This window comes from Lissotriton vulgaris, chromosome 5, assembly GCF_964263255.1.
Source record: "Lissotriton vulgaris chromosome 5, aLisVul1.2, whole genome shotgun sequence".
Lineage (NCBI taxonomy): Eukaryota > Metazoa > Chordata > Amphibia > Caudata > Salamandridae > Lissotriton > Lissotriton vulgaris.
Genome location: NC_141693.1, coordinates 1896139127 through 1896161572, shown reverse-complemented (window position 1 = coordinate 1896161572; position 22446 = coordinate 1896139127). Strand labels below are relative to the sequence as shown.

The 22446-nt window shown below is 43.6% G+C and overlaps 1 protein-coding gene across 1 annotated transcript in view; it reads right to left on the bottom strand.

Moving 5' to 3' along the window:
* Nucleotides 1-859: 859 nt before the first annotated feature.
* LOC147717651 (E3 ubiquitin-protein ligase TRIM39-like) overlaps nt 860-22446 on the bottom strand; it is a 169917-nt gene continuing 148330 nt past the window's right edge. The window contains exons 6-8 of the mRNA XM_086924438.1: nt 16425-16451; nt 3580-4149; nt 860-1121 (exon numbers count right to left, since the gene is read on the bottom strand). Coding sequence (XP_086780564.1) covers nt 3605-4149; nt 16425-16451 — 572 coding nt within the window. The 3' untranslated portion in view covers nt 860-1121; nt 3580-3604. The remainder of the gene's footprint in view (nt 1122-3579; nt 4150-16424; nt 16452-22446) is intronic.

The following is a 22446-nucleotide window of genomic DNA, read 5'->3' as shown; positions in this document are numbered from 1 at the left end:
CCTGTTGTTAGTGCCCTGAAACGTTCAGTTCCGACATTCATCATAGCTGTCGGTGACCTGCTGCTCCAATGTACTGCATGAAGACAGTGAAACTAGGAATGTTGAGTAAAGTACAAATCAAAAAACATCATTAAAGCTTTCCAGCTGACAAGCACAATTATAATACATTAAAAATGGGTTAATATTAAACGACAATTTTCTTGGAGCAATTTTCCAAATCATCCGTTAGGCAAGATATAGCCCTCCTCTTTCCAAAATACATTTATCATCTTTCACCTCTGCCCCTCAGCAACTCTGCCTCATCTTTAGCAAATATATTTTTATGTAGCTGCCATTTGAGACATCTTCAGCCAGTTCGGACTTTTATGTTATTATAAATGCACATGTTTTTGTCTTCGAGTCTGTAAAACAAACTACATTTTCTTGACTGTCGTTTGCGGTTATGTTTCAAAAAATCGAAAAAGGTGAAAATGTCACACAACACACTTGGTTTCAAAGTCTTCCACTTCTCCATCTGTTGTCCATTTTCACTCCCTCTTTCTTACATACATTTTATTGCAGAATTAATTCATAGACAGCTTATTTTTCTCATCAGACAAGATGAGGACGATTTCAAGACTGATTCCATCTTCACCTTACTGTCTGAGAGGGAAGGTGACTCTCTAATAAAAGAGAGAGGGACCCCAGAACCAAAGGGATAGGGTTCCACAATTGACACAAGTCAAAATATAATTCCCTTTGGGCGAATTACCGTAGAAAAACCGATTCTTACAGACATACACATATAGACTCACCAATATCAAATCATAACAAGGAAGCAATATAAAGAAATATTAAAAAAGTAGTGAAAACACTATAATAAAAGTAGATCTGCACAGTTTATTAGCATACACTATATTTAGTTAAAAATGGGAAACATATCGGAACACTATAAAAGAAATAAATCCAACATTCCTATAAAAAACGAGGTACAGGTAAAGGACTAAATTCCAACAGAAACTCAGAATTTTCCTTAATTTGTTTTTCCCGTATTACTCCTTGTGCATCGACGCGTTTCGGCGGTTTGTTTAATGTTTGACCACCTTCTTCAGGACAATTACAATAAACGTTTCCCAATGGTTCTGAAATTCAAACAAAACCAAACTTAGTTACATATAATTCAATCTTTGTTTTTAAAAAAAAACATAATGTATACAGATTTCTACAACCCTAAGACATACAATATCCATAGCATTGCTTCCATGTTACATTAGACAAACAATACATTCTATTACAACATAACAATAATTGCTATCTCCTATATATAAAAAACCAAATCATAGACAATACATTCACTGATTTTGGTCACATGAGTATATTCCTCGTACTCACAATATCTCATAAGGTCTATACATGTTAGCCATCTATTTTTAAGTACCTTACACAGTGTTCCAGTCACTGAACATACAGCATTGAGTCCACATTAATACACTTCTTAAAGACAAAATAGCCAGATAGCACCATTTAGGTTTATATTGGACAAGAGAGGCGGCTACTAAAATGAACTTGATATATCACGTACCTCAATTATTATATATAATTCAATATAAGATCAGGGGTACCCTGCCTCCTTCTCAGTCTCAAAATATATTCGGCCAGCAAATTATCTCTTCAAAGTTAAAATAGTGTTATCCTATATGGAGTAGATAAACAACTTATTTTAGTATCAGCAAACACCGTTGTCTGTGAAGGGTGGTATTTATTATCACACTCAAATCTTTTCTAAAGGCATACGGGTTCTATTAAATAATAGCCCCTTTAGATAGCTATACTAGACTCATGACGAGCAGTTATAATAACAGTCCGCACATAAACCTAAAAGCAACCAGTATCCAGGTATATCGATATTGCACCTGCGACTTTTGAAATTAGCAACAGAGGTGACAGGGAGTTAAGGTTTTCACTCGCCACAAGAACGCTCACCTCCTAATGTGTCTTGATAGTGATTAGGGGATAACGACACTTGTATTCTGCGTTGTTCTAGGCTTCGTGACTAGCAACATGTGCCAATATAAATCTGTGGACATATAAAAAACGCCTTTATGGACTGCTGAGAGTACATAGTCCAGTCAGCTCTTCCTATTCCTCTTCCCTATTATACTTACATGAGTGTGGAATGATAAAACCACGCACGCGGTATCAGTGTGGTCGTTTACACACACTCTGTAAGAGTTTGTATTTAAAAATCCACTGAAATAAAGAAGAAGAATCCACATCTTACTCCCTCATCTATACTTAAAACCTCGCTATTTTTACAGATACCCAAATCTCTTACAACCATTACGAAAAGATATAGCTTACTTGCTGATAGGCAATCCCAGGATAAGGGAATCATTAGTTACACGTGATTTTAACAGCGTGCACTCCCTGGAAGACATACAAACGGACACGGCGCGTTTTAGGTGATTAGTTCAAAAATTGATCGCATTTGCCAAGGCAAAGCACCGCCCGTTCCTTACCTGTCGGCGCTCAAGCAGAAGCGTCCCGCGTGCTGGCAAACGAAGCTGGAAACGCCAAACAACAACGCCGTTCCAGCCGCCGGTTTAAATACCCGGTCTCTCCAAGTAGTATATCGGAGGTTCCTGTCACATGGCCTGATAGGTAGCAGATACAAATGACGGACTACAAATTTTTATATATAGGGGATAGCAATTATTGTTATGTTGTAATAGAATGTATTGTTTGTCTAGTGTAACATGGAAGCAATGCTATGGATATTGTATGTCTTAGGTTTGTAGAAATCTGTATACATTATGTTTTAAAAAAAAAACAAAGATTGAATTATATGTAACTAAGATTGGTTTTGTTTGAATTTCAGAACCATTGGGAAACGTTTATTGTAACTGTCCTGATGAAGGTGGTCAAACATTAAACAAACCGCCGAAACGCGTCGATGCACAAGGAGTAATACGGGAAAAACAAATTAAGGAAAATTTTGAGTTTCTGTTGGAATTTAGTCCTTTACCTGTACCTCCTTTTTTATAGGAATGTTGGATTTATTTCTTTTATAGTGTTCCGATATGTTTCCCATTTTTAACTAAATATAGTGTATGCTAATAAACTGTGCAGATCTACTTTTATTATAGTGTTTTCACTACTTTTTAAATATTTCTTTATATTGCTTCCTTGTTATGATTTGATATTGGTGAGTCTATATGTGTATGTCTGTAAGAATCGGTTTTTCTACGGTAATTCGCCCAAAGGGAATTATATTTTGACTTGAGAGGGAAGGTGACCCTTGGGCACCGAAACAAAGTCTCTGCGTTCTAAAAGCAGGAGCGTGTTTTGTTTTTCACCCTCATCTGCTGCTTACAGTGCTTGTACACTGTATCCTGTGGGCTGCGGTCCTAACTCACGGCTTCTGAGGGGAGGCAGCAGTCAGTCCTGTGCCTGCACACAGGTGTTATTGCTGCTGCACAGCTTACCCGACACCAGTGACAAGAATCTACATTACACTCAGCTTCTTTATCAGATGACAGCAGATATTATTACTGGTCCTTTACATGGTGACAGTGAGTGACTTGTACCCAGTGTTCTTACCTGGAGTCAACAGTCTCGTCCGCTCTCACTCCCCTCCTGTCACCGGCAGGATCCGCAGTGCCCCCGGATTCCTCCCTCCATCAGTGTTATGTGGATTGAAGAAGGGCAGCAGGGTGGGGGGGAAGGAGACTCCGGAGAAGGTGAAGAGCAAAGACCGGTCATCCACATTGTACACCGAGAGCCTGCCCGCCTCATAGTCAAGGAAGAGACCCACAGCCCTGGGGGGCACACGGGTGGTCAGGAGGGTGAGAACGGAGTTACGAGCTTCATATTTACAATCTCTGAGCCGTACTGTCCAGTATCCACCCTCCGGTGATAGTGTGATCCCCTCCTTCCTGCTCACAGCCTCGTCACACACCCCCAGGGTCCAGGCCGTCTTGTCCCCCACCTCCACCTCCCAGTAATGCCTCCCGGAGCTCAGCCTCTCTCTCCCCAGGACAATGAGGTATTTAGTGAATCTCTGGGGCCTGTCGGGCAGATGCTGTGCTCTGTCTCCGTGGCTCACGCTCCTTCCGTCCTCGGACAGGAGGAGGTTCCTTTGAGCAGTGTCCGGATCCAGGGTCAACGCAGCTGCAAAACAGAGAGAAGCAGAGCTCATCAACCACTCAATTCAAACAGCAACTCCCTCAAGCACATGGCACTCACAACCAGGTACTCACAGCGGCACAAAACCTCATCAGCCTCATAGCTGTTCAAATCTATACAAAAACCAAGCATTTGCAATGCATTCAGTCTCGCCTTTGGGACCGTATATGTATTAAGCTATGCAGCACATTAGCCCAGATGCTAAAACATCTACTTTTGTGTAAGTTTACAAGTTTGCAATTCTGTACTGTTCACAAAATCATTTAGAGGAAGTATCTTTACCAGTGCGGTGTCTCCACACATAAAAAGACCTATCTTTTGTGCTGAGACTCTGAACTCCTAAAGATTCAACTCATAAATCCCTTTGTGGATAGCAAACAATCGTTAACTTACACAAAAGTGTAAGTTTGCTTTTGTGAATTATGCTCGTTCTGTCACTTGGGATAGGGTTCAAAGTGGGAGGTATTTTATTTTCCTGGGTAACCCCTCCTGAGGGGAACATGCTGGCATGACCCATTTCATGCAGGGGTGGGCTGGTTTGAACATTTTGTTTTCCAGTCTGGCCCGGGCACTTATGCTGTGCTCCTTGAATGCTTGAAGACGTAGCTTTTTCCTAAAATGCATGACTGAAAACGAGATTTCTTGGCTTTTTTTTGCCTTTTCATGTGCCATGAAGACAGCAGTGAACAAGATTGTGCTAGGCGCTAACTGACAACATTTCCACACGGATTCATAATGCTTAGGAAATGTGAGACTTTCTCTAGTGTATTCAAAGGCTGGAAGTAGAATAGTTGATTAAACTTCTAGACTATTTTAATCCATTTTCATCATTGTGGTCCCTACAAAAGGATGACTAGTATTGGTGTTAGGGCACCTGTGTAGTTCTTCACGCAGGACCGTGAAAAGGGGGCAGAGTGTTATTAGGCACCAGGCCCTTCTCTAGCCAGGACCCACAGATGCCATCTAGCGTTAGTGCCCTGAAACGTCCAGTTCTGATATTCATCATAGCTGTCGGTGACCTGCTGCTCCAAATGTACTGCATGAAGACAGTGAAACTAGGATTGTTGAGCAAAGTACAAATAACAAAATATCATAAAAGCTTTCAAGCTGACAAGCACAATTATAATGCATTGAAAATGCGTTAATATTAAACAATAATTTTCTTGGAGCAATTTTCCAAATTATCCTTTAGGCAAGACATAGAATTGTTTCGGTTATCAAATGTTGAGCTACTTCATTGTAGATATCTGCTATAGTACACAAGCATCATAGAAACATAGCGTCACGCGACTAGCTGAAAAATCTTTCAGCAGGTGCTGCTGTGGGACAAAGGAGGCTGCGATAGTGTAGTAGTCTGCAAAGGGACAACTGGTCCACCTCGGAGGGTGTTGAAAATAGCACCACCACAAAAACAAACTTAGCAACTTTACATTGAAAACCACCACAAACGCAAACTTAGCAACTTTACATTGAAAACCACCATAAATAAAAGCGGTAGTTGATGATTGTTATTAGAACTATTGTCACCTCCACGGTTACACGGAGTATACTATATTTATTGTATTTATAGTGTTTTTTATCAGTCTACACCGCTAACAAGCAACTTCAAATCACAGAGTATACAATGTGTGTGTCCAATCATATATTACTTGAATGATGATGCAAAAAAAATGCTTAAGTGTGAGTAATACATTTTTTTAAGTCGTTCAGTGCCTTCGTTGGGCTTTTACAATTAAATGCTGCGCCTAAATACACATACACACCATGTTTGTTTACCAGTTTCGCTCACCTACACGAGAGACATGGTCGTATGAGTGTGAAAGCAGATTTTTTTTTTTTTAATTTTTATTTGGTGATTTACAATTGCAGATACATAAAGAAATAGAGAAAAAAAAATCGTACACATTTCAAAGAAAGAGAGATGTTAAGGATAAAACATAAAGAATAAAGAGCAGATAATTAAGGCAGTATAATCTTGATTACATACTTTTAGCCACAATCACTATTATCATTACTCCAATTTTCAATTGGTTTCCAAATCTCGATACCACGCGCTCTAAGCTTTATCCCTTTACATGCAAAAATCGCCTTTTCTTGATTGTACATACCTAAAAGCCTAGACAACCAAATCTGAAAGTTAGGGGGATCAACATCCTTCCAGCGGGCTGTTAATATGATTCTATATACAGCTGTACTCAAGAAGAGTGATACTTCTTCCGCCTTAGTATGTTTCAGAGTGTTATCGTGCCCAAAATATAGAGGGTTGGAGATTCGGCTACTGGATGCCCAAACACCTCCTGCCAAAACTCAGCAATCATTGTTCGCAGTGCTAGCAATTTATCACAATCATAGAGCATATGTAATAGATTTGCCGCTGCTTTGCCGCACCTTGGACACTCTGAAGTAGGCCTTATCCCCCAAGCGAAAAGTTTAGCGGGAGTGAAATACAAATCAAAAATAGTTTTATATAGTTGGGCTTTCAAATTGGAGGACATAAATAGCTGTGACGATAGTATAAGAGACATGTCGATGTCTACATTGGGGTTATTTAGTTTCCTTGACCAGCCCACTTCGGTAGATTCTAAGTCATCTTTTTGGTTTTCAATTAATGTGTCGTAGATGGTACCTATTCTAGTTGAGGCATTAGACAGACGATCGATTAGAGGAATATTATCCAGACAGATATTAACAAGTTTTGAATTTATGATTGTGTTGATTTGTATAAATTTGAATACACTGTTATTAGTGATAGCAAATTTAGATTGAAGTTGTTGGAATCTACTACCATTATTGGGGAGCATAAAATCTCCTATTGTTAATACTCCTAAAGTTTCCCACCGTCTGGAAGTAGCGTCATATGTTTGAGGTGGTAGTATTAAGGAGTGCCACAATGAGATATATCTATTATATTTGGGAATTTTCATATATCTCGAGATTTTCTTCCACGCTACCCAAGCGTTTGTTATAACCTTAAATTTAATTTTCTTATAATATGAGGGTTCAATCTGTTTCAGTAGCAAGCCATTAGCAATATCACCGATAGACAACTCGTAGATTGAAGGTATGTGATTGCCCCCCACCTCATATCCCAGTGGTTTAACATGAAATAATACCATCATCTGTTGCAGAAAGGCAGCCCATGAATAAAATCCTAAGTCAGGCAAAGCCAAACCTCCTCTAGTGATGGGTAGGGAGAGCTTCCGGATAGATCTCCTAACCTTACCATATCCCCACACAAATTTACCCATTTGACATTCCAATCCCCTTAGAATACTGTCTTCCACAAGAAGAGGAATCGCTCGAAACAGATATAGAACCCGGGGTAGAACATTCATTTTGAGAAAATTGCCTCTTCCGATGATTGAGAGATGTAGTCCATCAATCCTTTTGAGTTCTTTCTTTATCTTTTGGAGCAGTGGTTCGTAGTTAATTTTTACAATCTCTTCTATTTTGGCCGATATTCGAACTCCCAGATACATTGCAGATTCTACCCTTCTAGGATCAGTAAAGTGGATATTATTTGTGCAAATTACCATCGTTTTATCCCTGTTTAAGGAATATCCTGATAATTGACCAAAGGCTTGGGTAATTTGTTCTATTTCTGATATAGCCTCTGTTGGCTGTGGTGTTATTATAGCCACATCGTCTGCGTAAGCTAATATTTTGGTTTTATAGGGGCCCAGTATAGCTGGTTTAATTGCCTCAGCCTGTAAAAGTTTAAGAATAAGTGGATTTATGTAGAGGGCAAAAAGAATCGGAGAGCAAGGACATCCCTGCCTAGTCCCCCGAGATATATTAAAAAATCCAGATTCCTGGCCCATTACCAACACCTTAGCCTTGGGTGAGAAATACATTGCTTTAATTGATCTCCTAAGGCAAGGTCCAACATTATTCTGATCTAATATTGCCCATAGGAATGCCCATGAAACCCTATCAAAAGCCTTCTCGGCATCCAGGAGGACCATCGACAACTGGCCCCCCGTAGCATTTGCGGCATCAAATAGTGCAATAGCGCGTCGGGTATGGTCCGTAGTATCCTTACCTGGAATAAAACCATGTTGCCAGGGGGAGACCAGACGTTCGATGATTCCCCTGAGCCGATTAGCCAAAATCTTTGAGTACAGTTTTGAGTCAGAATTTATAAGAGCGATAGGTCGATAAGATGAGGGCAGCTGAGGAGGTTTATCTTTCTTTTGAAAAATTACAATATTAGTTTCCTGCCAAGACCTTGGTGGAATGCCACTAGATTGGATCCCAACAAATAAATCGTGGAGTAAAGGCGTTACTATATTACCCAATATTTTATAAAACTCGAGTGGTATTTTATCAGACCCTGCTGCTTTTCCCGCGGCTAACTCTGCGAGAGCAGTTTCCACTTCTATTTGAGTTATTTCTCTTTCTAGATCAAACCTAGTAGCATTATCCAATCCTAGACCGTCTTCGTGCTCGCTTGCCCATTTTGATAGTGTTTCTTCGATTACAATTGATTTTAGAGTCCTCATTTTTGTACAATTTCCCACAATAATTTTGAAACATTTTGAAACACTTCTAAGATAGTTTCAGGTGTTGTAAATACTTGGCCTTCTGATTCAATGCGCGTAATTGAATTAAGAGATTGACTTTGGCGAGTTCGAAGTGCCAATTGTTTATCCACCCTATCTCCCATTTCGTAGATCTTGTTCCGGTGGGATTGATATAATTCGGCCGTACTTTGGGAGATTTTACTGTTTATCTCTGCTTTTAGTATCGCCATATCTCTTAAAATTGAGCCACCATCCGCATTTTGTGCTATTAGCCTAGTATGCTTCTCTTCTAGTTCAGCTAATTTTTGTAGTTGTAGTTCATTAAGCCTTGTCACCTCCTTCCTCTGTGAAAGCAGATTTTGGATGTAAACTGCGATCCTACCAGAAACAAACGGACACCATTGTGCCAGATGCTTCAAAAGTGAAAGCGGGCATGGTCCGCTGAATGTAGGCAAAGCACATTGTCGTGCTTGAGGTAGGAGCACTCAATAAAGAAAAAAGAACATGTCTGGTGTAACAACCAAGTAAAGGGGTCAGTAGCCATGGGAGGTTCCAAATGAAGACACAGCCGTACTAAGGAGGGATTAACAAGCCTATTTAGGAATCAAAAGCCAGCATTTCAGAAGGACAAAGACAAGCCAATGAAAAATATTGGCCATTCCCAGAGCAGCGCTTGCACGCTGGCTCAGGCTCAACCTAATGAAGACATGTTATCCAAGAACCACACTGTCCCTCGGTGTCTGCTCCTCTGATAAGAACATTGCAGTACTCTGGAATAAGTAAAGACACAGCACCCTCCACTGGAGAGGAAGATGAATGACAGGCTCTCTGGGAACTGCACCGCCGGGTCTGGAATACCAGGTCTGGGTTGTAAGAAAGAAGGTGAGGGTGGAGCCTTCATAAAGAAACACCAACAGAATACTCAGTTCAAATAACTGGAGTGAAGAGGTGCTCAATATAAATAGTGTAAATAAGGAGTTTGTATGAATAATAAAATAATGAAAAATAAAATTCTGAAATAATGAATGAATGAATAATAAATAATGTTGGAATACATAGGGATCACCCCTTCCATCCCATTTGCCAATGAAATAATAATAATTTTCTCATCCATATTCTTGTCCAAAGACAAGCTTACGGGCCAGCTCTCTGCAGACCACTGCCCTCTTACAGACAATGATACAGTTCTCCGGTAAAATATAGGCTGTTTTTTCAAAGATGAGAACAAACATCCATAGGAGAATGCTAGGAACAAATCCACCTCCTTCCAAAGGCAATGACTGCCTCCAGTATAACAATTTACATTTCATTTTATTGTAAAATTGACACCCTCGTACCCTAGAAAATGTGGTTTGCTTTGGCTTCCAAATAAAGTGTTCTAGCAGCTTTTAATGTCACATAATTTGCATCACTACACCTCTAAATTTTCAGGAGTCATGAGACACCTTATTTTTAGTAGACTAACAACCATCACATATTAACAACTTTACATCAGATAAGTGCAAGGCAAATGTGATATGAGCAGCGGTGTCCTCTAGTCTCAAATACCAAGTGCTGGCACAGTCTGGGTTGTGGGGTCTAGCTCAGACTTGACAAAGTAAATCTGAAGGTACTGGTGTTACTTCAGCCCATAGGAGAATAAGCCAGAGCACATGGGGATGCTGTGTAAAGAAAAACAGGGGGCGCAGGCCATTGCATGGAGTTGCAGGCTGTGCACAGCGGAGGGTAGTGCAGAGATTGAGGATGGGCAAAGATTTGTCTATGCTGTGTAAAGATTAAGTACAGAGACTGGGCTATGCAGTATAGGGTTTAATGCTGTGCAGGGATTGGACTATGCTGTGAAAGGACTGAGGCTGTGGAAGTTATGTTATGTTACAAAAATGTCTAGAGCACACGTTCACCGATTAGTTTCATGGGGCTATGGTTACTGAAACATAGCTTGCGACAGATCATTACTCATATTCCAGCCTTACGAGCCACATCTTTAGGAGTTTCCTAAATGCAGTATAACAAGAGGTGAACCTGTGCTCCGGGAGAAGAGTATTCCAGATGTGGAGAGCCAGTATAGCAAACCTGGAGCCACAGAGTATCTTTTTGTTAAAGAGAGGGATGGTACGAGTAACATGCGAAGACCTCAGGTTACACATGGGGATATGTTTTTGTATACCAGCAGAAACAAAAGCAGGACTGCCAGTCTGAAGTGTTTTACAAACAAGGAACCCTGCCTTAAAGATGGAGCGCTGTTCTATGGGCAGCCAGTGCAAATTACTCAGGAAGTGGAGGTCCTGTGACAATTACGGGACTGATGGAACAGCAGCCTAGCTTCTTGACTTGCAATCAATTGAAGTCTGTGGTTTAGGCACTTAGGAAGACCCACATACAGGGACATGGCACTTTCTAGCCTAGAAAGGATGAGTGCAATGTGAACCTGCGTAATAGCCTCAAAGGAGAGAATTTTACAGATCTTTCTGATTTGTAAAAGGCATGAAGAGATCACAGCCTCAAGTTGAGGTTTCATGGTCAGATTATCCTCGATCAGAACTTCAAGGCTACCAAATGATTTCTTGGGCAAGGTGTGGGGGGGGGGGGGGCAGGAGGGGGGAGGGCTTTGGGGTGGGTAGGGCGCCCATGGCTGCTGGCTAAAATGTAGCCTCCTTTAATCAAGCTTAGTTTTGATAGTGACAATCTCAGTCTTATCAGAGTTTAGTTGAAGCTAAATTTCATTCATCCAATCACGAATACATAACATTGTGTTTTGGAAGGATATTACTCATTCCGGGGAGCTGTCAATGGTAAAGATCAAGTGCAAGTTGTCTGTGTCATTGTAAACCTTGACCTTCTTTTGATTCAAGTAATGCACCAGCAGATAATTGTAGAATTTCAAAAGGAAAAGGTAAGGGGACAAAGAGGAACCCTGAGGGACACCGCAAGACAGGCTGACCTTACAAGAAGAGAAGGTGGTGAGCCTGACTGCCTGTAAGTGGTCCTTCAAAAAGGAATTGACCCACTCTTGTGCAGTACCCTGGAGGCCTGTGGTCCGAAACGTTCAGCCACCTTGTGAAGATTATCCACCACTGAGAAAAATGGATGTCTTGGTGGATGGGCAGGTCCAAAGCCCTCTTGGTGGGGGACAAGAAAGTTTGTTTATTCCACAGAAGAGCATGGGCCTCAAGTACCACAGCCAGGTAGGGAAGCAGACATATTGGCAATATCTTTAAGAATGGAAGGATCTTCACCAGCTTTCTTTAGTAAAGGGATCACAATCACCTCCTTGAATGTGCTGGGATCCTGGACATGACCCAAGAAATTGTTGGTAAAGGCCAGGGCTGGGTCAGGAAGGCAAGAATAAATGGTTTTTGGGACCTCAGGGCAGAAGGGGGGCATTTGTAGAGCCTGATTTTACCTTGACCTTGGCGCTCTTTGATGATAGCAGGCAGAACAGATATTATGGCTGAGTTGCAATCTGATGTAGAAGTGTTTGCAATAGAAGGACTGTGAGGGATACTTGCTTTAATGTTGTAGATCTTATCAGTTAAGAAGAAATTCAGGGCCTCATATAAATTCTGTGTGAGAGTGATTGTAAGAATCACCATGTCTGGATTGGAGAATTTGTCCATGATTTCAAAAATGTCCTTCGACTTCTTAGCTGATTTAGTAATTTTATATGAAAATAAGATAGATTTAGTTTGTGTAATAAACTTTTTATATGGTTTGAGAAGTGACAGATAAAAAAAACAGTCTACCAATGAAGTAGATTTTCCACCACTTATGGTCAGCACGGCATCATTTCAATTTAGCTGACTTCAGGTCCTCTGAGAACCATTTAGAGGCATTATGACGCCTCGGTGGTCTGGCTCTTCGAAGAAGACATAAAAGTTTGTCACCCAATTCAGGATACCCTACTCCAGTCTATTGGGACTATTCTTAGTGCCCACAGGGAGTTAACTACAGAATTGCAGAAGGAGTCTATATTGACAAGGGCCCCATTTCTTTGAGGTTGACAGTGCTGAATTGAGGCTTGAGCGGGTTCACATCTGTAATTAGGAATTTTATTAGAAAGTGATTTGACTGAATACATGGCAAAACAGCTATTTGGAAGACTAAGAGATTGGTAGTCCAAACTTGATCACAATTGTGGCCCATATAGTGGGTGGGTGAGGAAACATGTTGGATAAGATTTATACTGGTAAGCAGATCAGTGAAATTGAAGGATAGTTGACCACCGGTTTCCTCATTTGCAAGTTAGTGGTATTAAAAAGGAGAGGAGCTCCGACAGATTCTTACTCCAGGACCTGATTGATTACCCCCAGCCAATCAAGAGCAGCGCGTCCTCCTGAGGCAAGGCCGAGGGAGGAACTGCAGCAGTGCATCGATTGGATTATGCTGTGCTCAGACTGGGAGAGGGATGAGCAGAGACCGAAGAAAATGAAACAGCGGAGAGGGCTCTGCGGGGAGTAGAGGATTGTGAAGTGTAGAGTGGAGGATCGTGGCATAGCACTGATGGCTGTGCAGAGTGTGAAGATGTGTGCTCTGAAGGAGGGTTGAGGCCTGGGCAAAGACTAAGTTTTACAGAGTGAAGGAAGGTGTAGATAAAGAATCTGTGTAGCGTGGAGGATTGCTTGGGAATACAGAGGGCTATGCAGGTGGTAGAGCAGCACATCGGTTCGTAGTTAATGGAAGGCTGTGCAGAGAGGAGACAGTTCCTGTGATGCAGTGTTTAGATAGTAGGCCTGGCCTGGATTGGGTAGTGCTGATCAGTGACTGGCTGTACAGAGAATAGAGTGCTGTGGCGCATAGTTATGCTGGCCAGTGAATGCCTGTACAGATATCGAGTGAATGGCTGTGCAGACAGAAGGATGTTTATTGAAGTATCCCTAAAAGTGAGTCCGGCAAGTGCTAATCTGCAGCACAGTCTCTTTTACAGTTTTAGGCTGGTGTTTTACCACGCTGAAAACATGGAGCTGTGTTTTTGTATCACCTTAGATAATCGTAAGTGGTTGTGCATCACAGAAAATGTAAAACCTTGTGCAGATTTCAATTGAAAGTATAGCAGCATTTTTTGACATGTGAAAAGTAAACAGCTGAACATAACGCAACAGCATACACATAACAAAACAATGAAACATAAAACGGCACAACACAATGAAACAGCCAACGCAGAACACAATACAGCGACCGCAGCATGTTATAAGGTCTTTCCTTGTCTATCTCCTGTCCACCCTGTATTCCTTCCTTGTTCAGTCTGGGAACTCTTAGAATGTTCATTGATGTCACAGAATGTGGTGTGACTGATGCGTGACAGTTGACTCCTGGCTGCGCTCAAGGAAACGGCTCCTGGTGGGGCCTTCACACCATCTTCATCTTGGCCTACCTACTACCCCGACCTACCTACCTACCACCTCTGTACTTCAACCTGAATAAAGATACTCACTTGGAAACACTACCTGGACTCCTGTGAGATATTTACTTTCAACATTTTGGCGACGAGGATGGGATGAAGGCCCCACCAGGAGCTGTCACTACATCTAAGGAACCGTGCAACTAATTCAAGATTACATTAAAAAAAAATCCAGGGCATGCCAGTTCTCTATTCATGCTTGGTGAATCCTTATGTTTTTACTTCCTTGCCGTCACTTGTCTGCGCTATTCATCTTATGCCTGCTCTGTGAGATTGGATTACTCCTTCATCAAGTTAGTCTGCCATAGCTCATTCTGCTTCTCAATACCTATTTCTTTTTTGATCACCCTGCAGTATTTCTCTACACCTTGGTAGCGCGCTTTGTTTTTCATCCAGCAATAACACAGTCAGTATTTGTGAAAAGCAATTTGTGTGGGACCGCAATGGTGTCTACATTCAACTGCCCTCAAGAGTTTTCCCAGTAGTTCTGCCCGAGTACTTGTACACCTGACGTCAAGGCAAACACAGTGTAAAGTGAAATGGCGAAAACAGCGAGCCAGCGCTGCAAACAAAAGGAACCGTAACACAAAACGAGAAGAAGAGTAAGTATGTGAAATGTAGAATGTAGGCAATCCTAAAAGAACATCAGAACAACTGAAATGTACACCTACACCGCAGGAGAATATAATATCAATTTAAAGAAAAAATAAAAGAAATCATATCATGAATGTACACCTGACATCTCAGGTAAATCAGTCGCACAGATCTCAGCAAGTGCTGCAGACCCCAGCAGCAGTGATTTTTATTCATTCTCTCCCCAAGAACTCCTCTATGTTCTGATACGCTGCACTGCTAAACACCAGAGCACGCAGAAAGAGCCCCTCTGTGTTCTGATGCGCTGCACTGCTAAACACCAGAGCACGCAGAAAGAGCCCCTCTGTGTTCTGATGCGCTGTACTGCTAAACACCAGAGCACGCAGAAAGAGCCCCTCTGTGTTCTGATACGCTGCACTGCTAAACACCAGAGCACGCAGAAAGAGCCCCTCTGTGTTCTGATGCGCTGCACTGCTAAACACCAGAGCACGCAGAAAGAGCCCCTCTGTGTTCTGATGCGCTGCACTGCTAAACACCAGAGCACGCAGAAAGAGCCCCTCTGTGTTCTGATGCGCTGCACTGCTAAACACCAGAGCACGCAGAAAGAGCCCCTCTGTGTTCTGATGCGCTGCACTGCTAAACACCAGAGCACGCAGAAAGAGCCCCTCTGTGTTCTGATGCGCTGCACTGCTAAACACCAGAGCACGCAGAAAGAGCCCCTCTGTGTTCTGATGCGCTGCACTGCTAAACACCAGAGCACGCAGAAAGAGCCCCTCTGTGTTCTGATACGCTGCACTGCTAAACACCAGAGCACGCAGAAAGAGCCCCTCTGTGTTCTGATACGCTGCACTGCTAAACACCAGAGCACGCAGAAAGAGCCCCTCTGTGTTCTGATGCGCTGCACTGCTAAACACCAGAGCACGCAGAAAGAGCCCCTCTGTGTTCTGATGCGCTGCACTGCTAAACACCAGAGCACGCAGAAAGAGCCCCTCTGTGTTCTGATACGCTGCACTGCTAAACACCAGAGCACGCAGAAAGAGCCCCTCTGTGTTCTGATGCGCTGTACTGCCAAAGTAGGAACAACACCAAATAATGCAGAAAGAGTCCCTCTGTCTAACACAGGCTTCTCTAACAGATAGCTTGTGAGCTACTGGTACCTCTCCAGCGACCTGTGAGTAGCTCTCCTGGGTGAAGACTAGTCAACTAAATTAGAACATTATACTTTTATCTAATTAATATACATATGCCAAAATTGAAAAACATGTATTTGAGACGAAAATGTGTGTATATTCAGAACTCATGAGCTGATGCTCGGAGAAAAGGATCAATTTCTAAAATATTTTTAAAGTGGATATTTTAGCGATAAAAATCAATCAGTGTTGGGAGATTTACTACTAATATTATTAACTTTTTTCATTACTGGTAGCAACTATGCCTGATGCACTGAAGTGAACACTGCTGGTAATCTTTGCATATGGGGCCACTAATATGATCTTGCCTGATGTGGTAACTATAGGTCTCTAATGTTGGTAGCTCGGGAGGGTTTTCATTGAACGCTCTCATCACAGAAGAGGTTGGAGACCCATGGTCTATCACTAACATGCTGCACATTGTTAATACATGAATGATATCAAAAGAATGTGGGCAGCGACTCATAGGTGCAGCTCATGGCAAATAATTGTATAACAAGAAAAAATGAAACATAATTAAGAAGTGAGGACTCGTAAAGGAAAGCCTTTAGTTACCTGCAAAACTGCGGGTCCATCTCCAATCTAGAAGAAAAACAAGAAGAAAAAAGAATATAAAAGCAAGCAGAAAATACACAAATATGAATCTACAACCGAGGTCTAAAATTTAAAAAAGTCATATTTTTATTGGAAATGTTCGGAAACTAATATACTAAAAAAAGGCCATTATTCGTATCCCTAACCCATACCCCAACACTAACGCTGACTGTTTAACATCCCTTAGTCAAATCCTAATGCTAACTCATCCATAAAGATAACCTATACTAATTCTGTTTCATACCTCACCCTAAATCCAATCCTTACCATACCAGTAATCCTTATTTCCTACCACATAAGCATTAATCCAAGCCCAATATTTCAAACAAACATTAACCCTCATCACCTAACTCCTATCCTTACCTTGGCTCTAACCCTAACTATTAATGTTACCCTTCCCTACCCCCATACCATGCCCTAAGCACAGCCCTGACTTAGCCCGCCACAATTCATTCAAACATCACTCGCAATTAAATTTTGCACTAGTATGCCAACTATGTTTTTCTATACATCTACTCTATTTCATTTGTTAAAATGAAAATACATCCATTCATTTGCATACATTTTCAGTATATTAAAGTTATGGCAGAACCTCTTTGAGTCATGACTTTTCACATGGTGAATGCAAACGGTGCACAGCATAGAACACCAATCGAGATCCTGTGCATCATATATAGGTGTCTAGAAAGCGGATCTCTCACTACCCTTTGGGACAAGATAAAGTGCCCCGCGCCCTCTAGAATAGATTGCCATTGGACAATATCTATGTCCCAAGTATCACGATCTGCAGAGCAAAAACACACTTTCATATTTAAACTCCCTGGGCTCTTTGCTCCCACATCGGTCGTTTCCTTCTGAAATGTTTAAGACATGTAGACGACCAATGGGAACAAGTGACATCTATGACATTAGTCCTTGGAAAGCACGCCTCTTACACTAAAGCTGTCAATGTATCCATAACTGCCATGCCCAGGACAGGAATGTCTTCATTTATTGTGTGTTTTGTGTAGTGCTATCTGTATCTTTACCAATACTTCACAGCTGATAGTGTACACATAAGTGAAGTGAGAGGGAGACTGAAGACCAATCTGAAGGGTGGATCTTGTGTCTGATGTTCCTCAATTGAAGCTCTTGGCCTGTGACGAGTTCGTTAGAAATCAAGTCTGGATGATTCTCTTTTCAAGAGTTTACTGAACTGAAAATGATGGGCAGAGGGCCTTCCACCCAATGCTTCATCCTCTTGAACGACTGTTGATGGATAAGGTTTGCTGATGTGAAGCAGAGGTTTCAGCTGTGGTGGAGTGTACAGGCAAGTTCTGCAGGTACTCTGGAGCTTTGCCCAAGTGGGCATTGGCCGTGGGACGGAGAACATTGTATCCCAGTTTCCAAAAAAGTTAACCATATTGCTTCTCTCAAGAGCACCTAGACGTGTGCACTAAATAAACAAAAACATGAATTAAGGTTTCTTTTTATGTTATGCATCCTCCCCCCACGCTCCCTGATCCCGGCTCCTGTTGTCGATCTGGCCTGCTGGGGCACCGCATCGAGGCTGCAGAGTTGTAACTGCTTTTATTTATTTATTTCATTACCCTCGCGCTGTGATTAATTTATTTCATTACCCTCGCGCTGTGATTAATTTATTTCATTACCCTCGCGCTGTGATTTATTTATTTCATTACCCTCGCACTGTGATTTATTTATTTAATTTTCCTAGCGCTGTGATTCATTATTTAATTTACCTAGCACTGTGTTTTATGTATTAAATTTACATCACGCTGAGAACTGGTCTGTGCCACCGGTGCTGTGGTGCATCTGCTGCCCCTGCCTTACTCTCCCTTTGACCCTCCATCTTGTTGTGTGTTCCCTGGCCTGCCCCTCCTCCCTGCCACCGCCTCCCAGCTGCTGCCCCTCCCACGCTCCGCCCCCTCCTCTCTCCATTTATGGCCAATGCCCCCACGCGCAGCGTCCACGCGCTAGGGCCACGCCGAAGGTGCGCCAAAGGTAAGCCCGTCTACACCCGTCCGCGCCTGGACCGCGCCCAGCGCCAGACCCCCTGGCCCTCGCATTTCCCAGCCCTCCCGCATTACCTACGATGCCACCACCCTCCTAGCCCTTAACCCCGGCCGTCCCCCGACCTGCGTCCAAGCCGCTCCTGGACACACCCATGGACCTTTCTCATGCTACTCCTGCAAATTCCTCTGCAACGTCAACCTCTCCGCTACGATCACACCTCAGATTCCCGACACCAACCACCTACAATGCATCTTGCTCAACACCCGATCGGTCCATAGGCACGCCATTGACCTATGGAATCTACTAGACACCATCTCTCCGGACGTCGCCTTCCTTACTGAAACATGGATGAACGCCTCCTCCGCCCCAGACATCACCATTGCCATCCCAGAAGATTATAAGATCATACGCAAGGACCGTACCGGCCACACAGGAGGAGGAATCGCTATCGTCCATAAGAAATCCATCCATATCTCAACCAGCTCTGACGTCAACCTCGCCAACTCTGAACACCTTCACTTCCAGATCCACATCGACCCCAAGACCACACTCAGAGGCACCCTCCTTTACAGGCCTCCAGGACCCCGCGCACAATTTAGTGAGGACATCATGGACTTCATCACTCCACACGCGCTCCCCTCCAAAGATTACATCCTTCTAGGAGACCTCAACTTTCACCTTGAAAAGAACAACGACCGCAACTCCACCACCCTGCTGGACAACCTCGCCAACCTCGGACCTAAACAACTGGTCACTTCCCCCACCCACATCGCAGGTCACACCCTCGACCCTATCTTCACCTCCAGCAATCATGTCTCCTTCAGCCACACCACGAAGCTCCTTTGGACTGACCACAGCTGCGTTCACTTCACCTACAACAAGCCCAAACCCAACAACCACCCCCAACCAACTCTGCAAAGAAACTGGAACAAAATCACCATCGACCAGATCTCCTCATCGCTTCTTCTTAACCCCCCAGCCCATTCATCAAACCCCGACCAAGCCGCCACCAACCTCACCCTCTGGCCATCCAACAGCGCCGACATCCTAGCACCACTGAAAAAACGACAAAGCAAACTCGGCAGCAAGAAGGCCTCATGGTTCAACGATGATCTTAAGAAATCCAAGAAACTCTGCCGCTCCCTTGAGAAGGCCTGGAAAAAAGACCCAACCACCAGCACCAAGGACGCCTTCAAAAACGCCACCCGCATACACCATCAACTGATCCGAAAGGCCAAGAAAACCGCCTTCAAGGAACGACTAGATAACAACGCCCACAACAGCAAGGAACTTTTCAACATCGTCAAGGAATTTACCAATCCCTCGGCCAACTCTAACGACATCACCCCCTCTCAAGCCCTCTGCGACTCCCTAGCCTCATTCTTCCACAACAAAATTGCAGACATCCACAACAGCTTCGACAACCAACCCGGAGACCAACTCACCCAACCATCTGCTGGACCTTCACCCCCCTCAAACATCCTTAATGACTGGAACACAATCTCCACTGAGGATACCATCCACCTGATGAACTCCATCCACTCAGGTTCCCCCACAGACCCATGCCCTCACCACATCTTCAACAAAGCAGACTCCATCATAGCACCGCACCTCCAAGACGTCATCAACTGCTCCTTCAAATCCGCCACCTTCCCGGAAAGCTGGAAACACACTGAACTCTGCGCCCTCCTGAAGAAACCCACAGCTGACCCCACCGAACTCAAAAACTACCGCCCTATCTCGCTCCTTCCATTCCCGGCCAAAGTCATCGAGAAAGCTGTCAACAACCAGCTCGCCGCCTTCCTCGAAGCCAACAAATCCCTCGACTCCTCACAGTCCGGCTTCCGAGCAAAACACAGCACTGAGACCGCCCTCATCGCAGCAACAGACGACATTCGAACCCTACTGGACAATGGAGACACAGTCGCCCTCATCCTCCTCGACCTCTCCGCAGCCTTTGACACAGTCTGCCATAGCACCCTTCTACAGCGACTCAGAAACATCGGAATCCAAGGAAAAGCACTGGAATGGATCACCTCGTTCCTCACCGGAAGAACCCAGAAAGTCCGCCTCCCACCATTCAAGTCAGAGGCCACTGAAGTCAGAGGCCACTGAAGTCATCTGCGGCGTACCACAAGGATCTTCACTCAGCCCCACCCTTTTCAACATATACATGAGCCCACTCGCGGCCATCGCCCGCCAACACAACCTAACCATCATCTCCTACGCGGATGACACTCAACTGATCCTATCACTCACCAATGACCCTAGCACCGCCAAAACCAACCTACATGAAGGAATGAAAGAAGTAGCCGAATGGATGAAACACAGCCGTCTGAAACTGAACTCTGATAAAACAGAAGTCCTCATCTTAGGTTCCTCCCCCTCCGCATGGGACGACTCTTGGTGGCCAGAAGCCCTTGGAAAAGCACCCATCCCGACAGACTACGCACGGAACCTGGGCGTCATCCTGGATTCCTCACTTTCAATGAACAGACAAGTCAACGCCGTCTCCTCATCCTGCTTCAACATTCTTCGCATGCTCAAAAAAACATTTTGTTGGATCCCCACCGAAACTAGGAAAACGGTCACCCACGCACTGGTCACGAGCCGCCTGGACTACGGAAACACCCTATACGCCGGGACTACCGCTAAACTCCAGAAAAAACTCCAACGAATCCAAAACGCCTCTGCCAGGCTCATATTAGACATCCCGCGTAAAGAACATATCTCTGGTCACCTGAAAAACCTCCACTGGCTTCCCGTCAATAAGAGGATCACTTTCCGGCTCCTAACCCACGCACACAAAGCACTCTACGAAATCGGACCAGAATGCCTCAACACACGACTGTCCTTCTACACCCCCTCCCGCCAGCTTCGATCTTCCAACCAAGCCCTTGCCACTGTACCTCGCATCAACAAGACCACCATAGGAGGTAGATCCTTCTCCTACCTGGCAGCTAAAACCTGGAACTCTCTTCCCACTCACCTTCGCCTTACCCAGAACCACCTAACATTCAGAAAGCAACTCAAAACTTGGATATTTGACAAGTAACTCCCCACCCCTTCTCAAGCGCCTTGAGACCCTGCGGGTATGTAGTGCGCTATATAAATCCTTTGACTTGACTTGACTAGACTAGTTATTTATTTTTTAGATATCCTTTGGTGCATAAACTCTCAGGAATATGAAAACTGATATCGCAGTTAGTTTCTAGGTTGCCCACACATTGTCTCTGCCCACTAAGCCACTGTATGCAGCTACACAATATTGCATTACACTGTCCTAGTCCAGCTCATATTAGCCCCAACAATGCATCCAAGTGTCAAAATATGCCAGATAAAACTAGACACTATCCGCCTTTCTGTCAGCCTTGTTGGTGCACCACTGGAGGGTAAGCCCCAGCTCCTGCTCCTCCACCTTACTCAGAGCCGGAGGAAAATGCTACTTACCTTCAACAATGATCTTTTTCATGGGAAGCTCTACCTGTAGATTCCTCACCTCATGAATCTTCCCCAGGCACCAGACCAAATTCAGGAAATGTGCCACAGCTCTGCTGCACTGACCAGCGGTGCGATGGATTCAAGTTCGCTTTGGCTCTTCTTCCCTATAATGACCTGACATTATGAAGCTAGCATGCACTCGCCTAACAGTTCTCCACCTTTTTTCCCCAGGCCCTCAGAAGCACCGATAGGCCTACAGAGATAAAACAAATGAAGAGCAAATACTAAATCTGTTACCACGTAGCCAGTACAGTATCCAATCAAAGTGTGTGGGTATGTAAGAAGTCAGCAGATAGAAAGAGTAGGCACCAGAAATATGGTTACAGTGACAGACCACCATCCCCAAGAGGGAAAAATGAACTTACGGACATCCTGTCTGAAGCCTAAACAGCCAAGCATAGATGAATTCTGAACCCAACCCTGAGCAATAGGCAATAGCAGAAAGAGACAAAAAACAAGAAAACCAGGA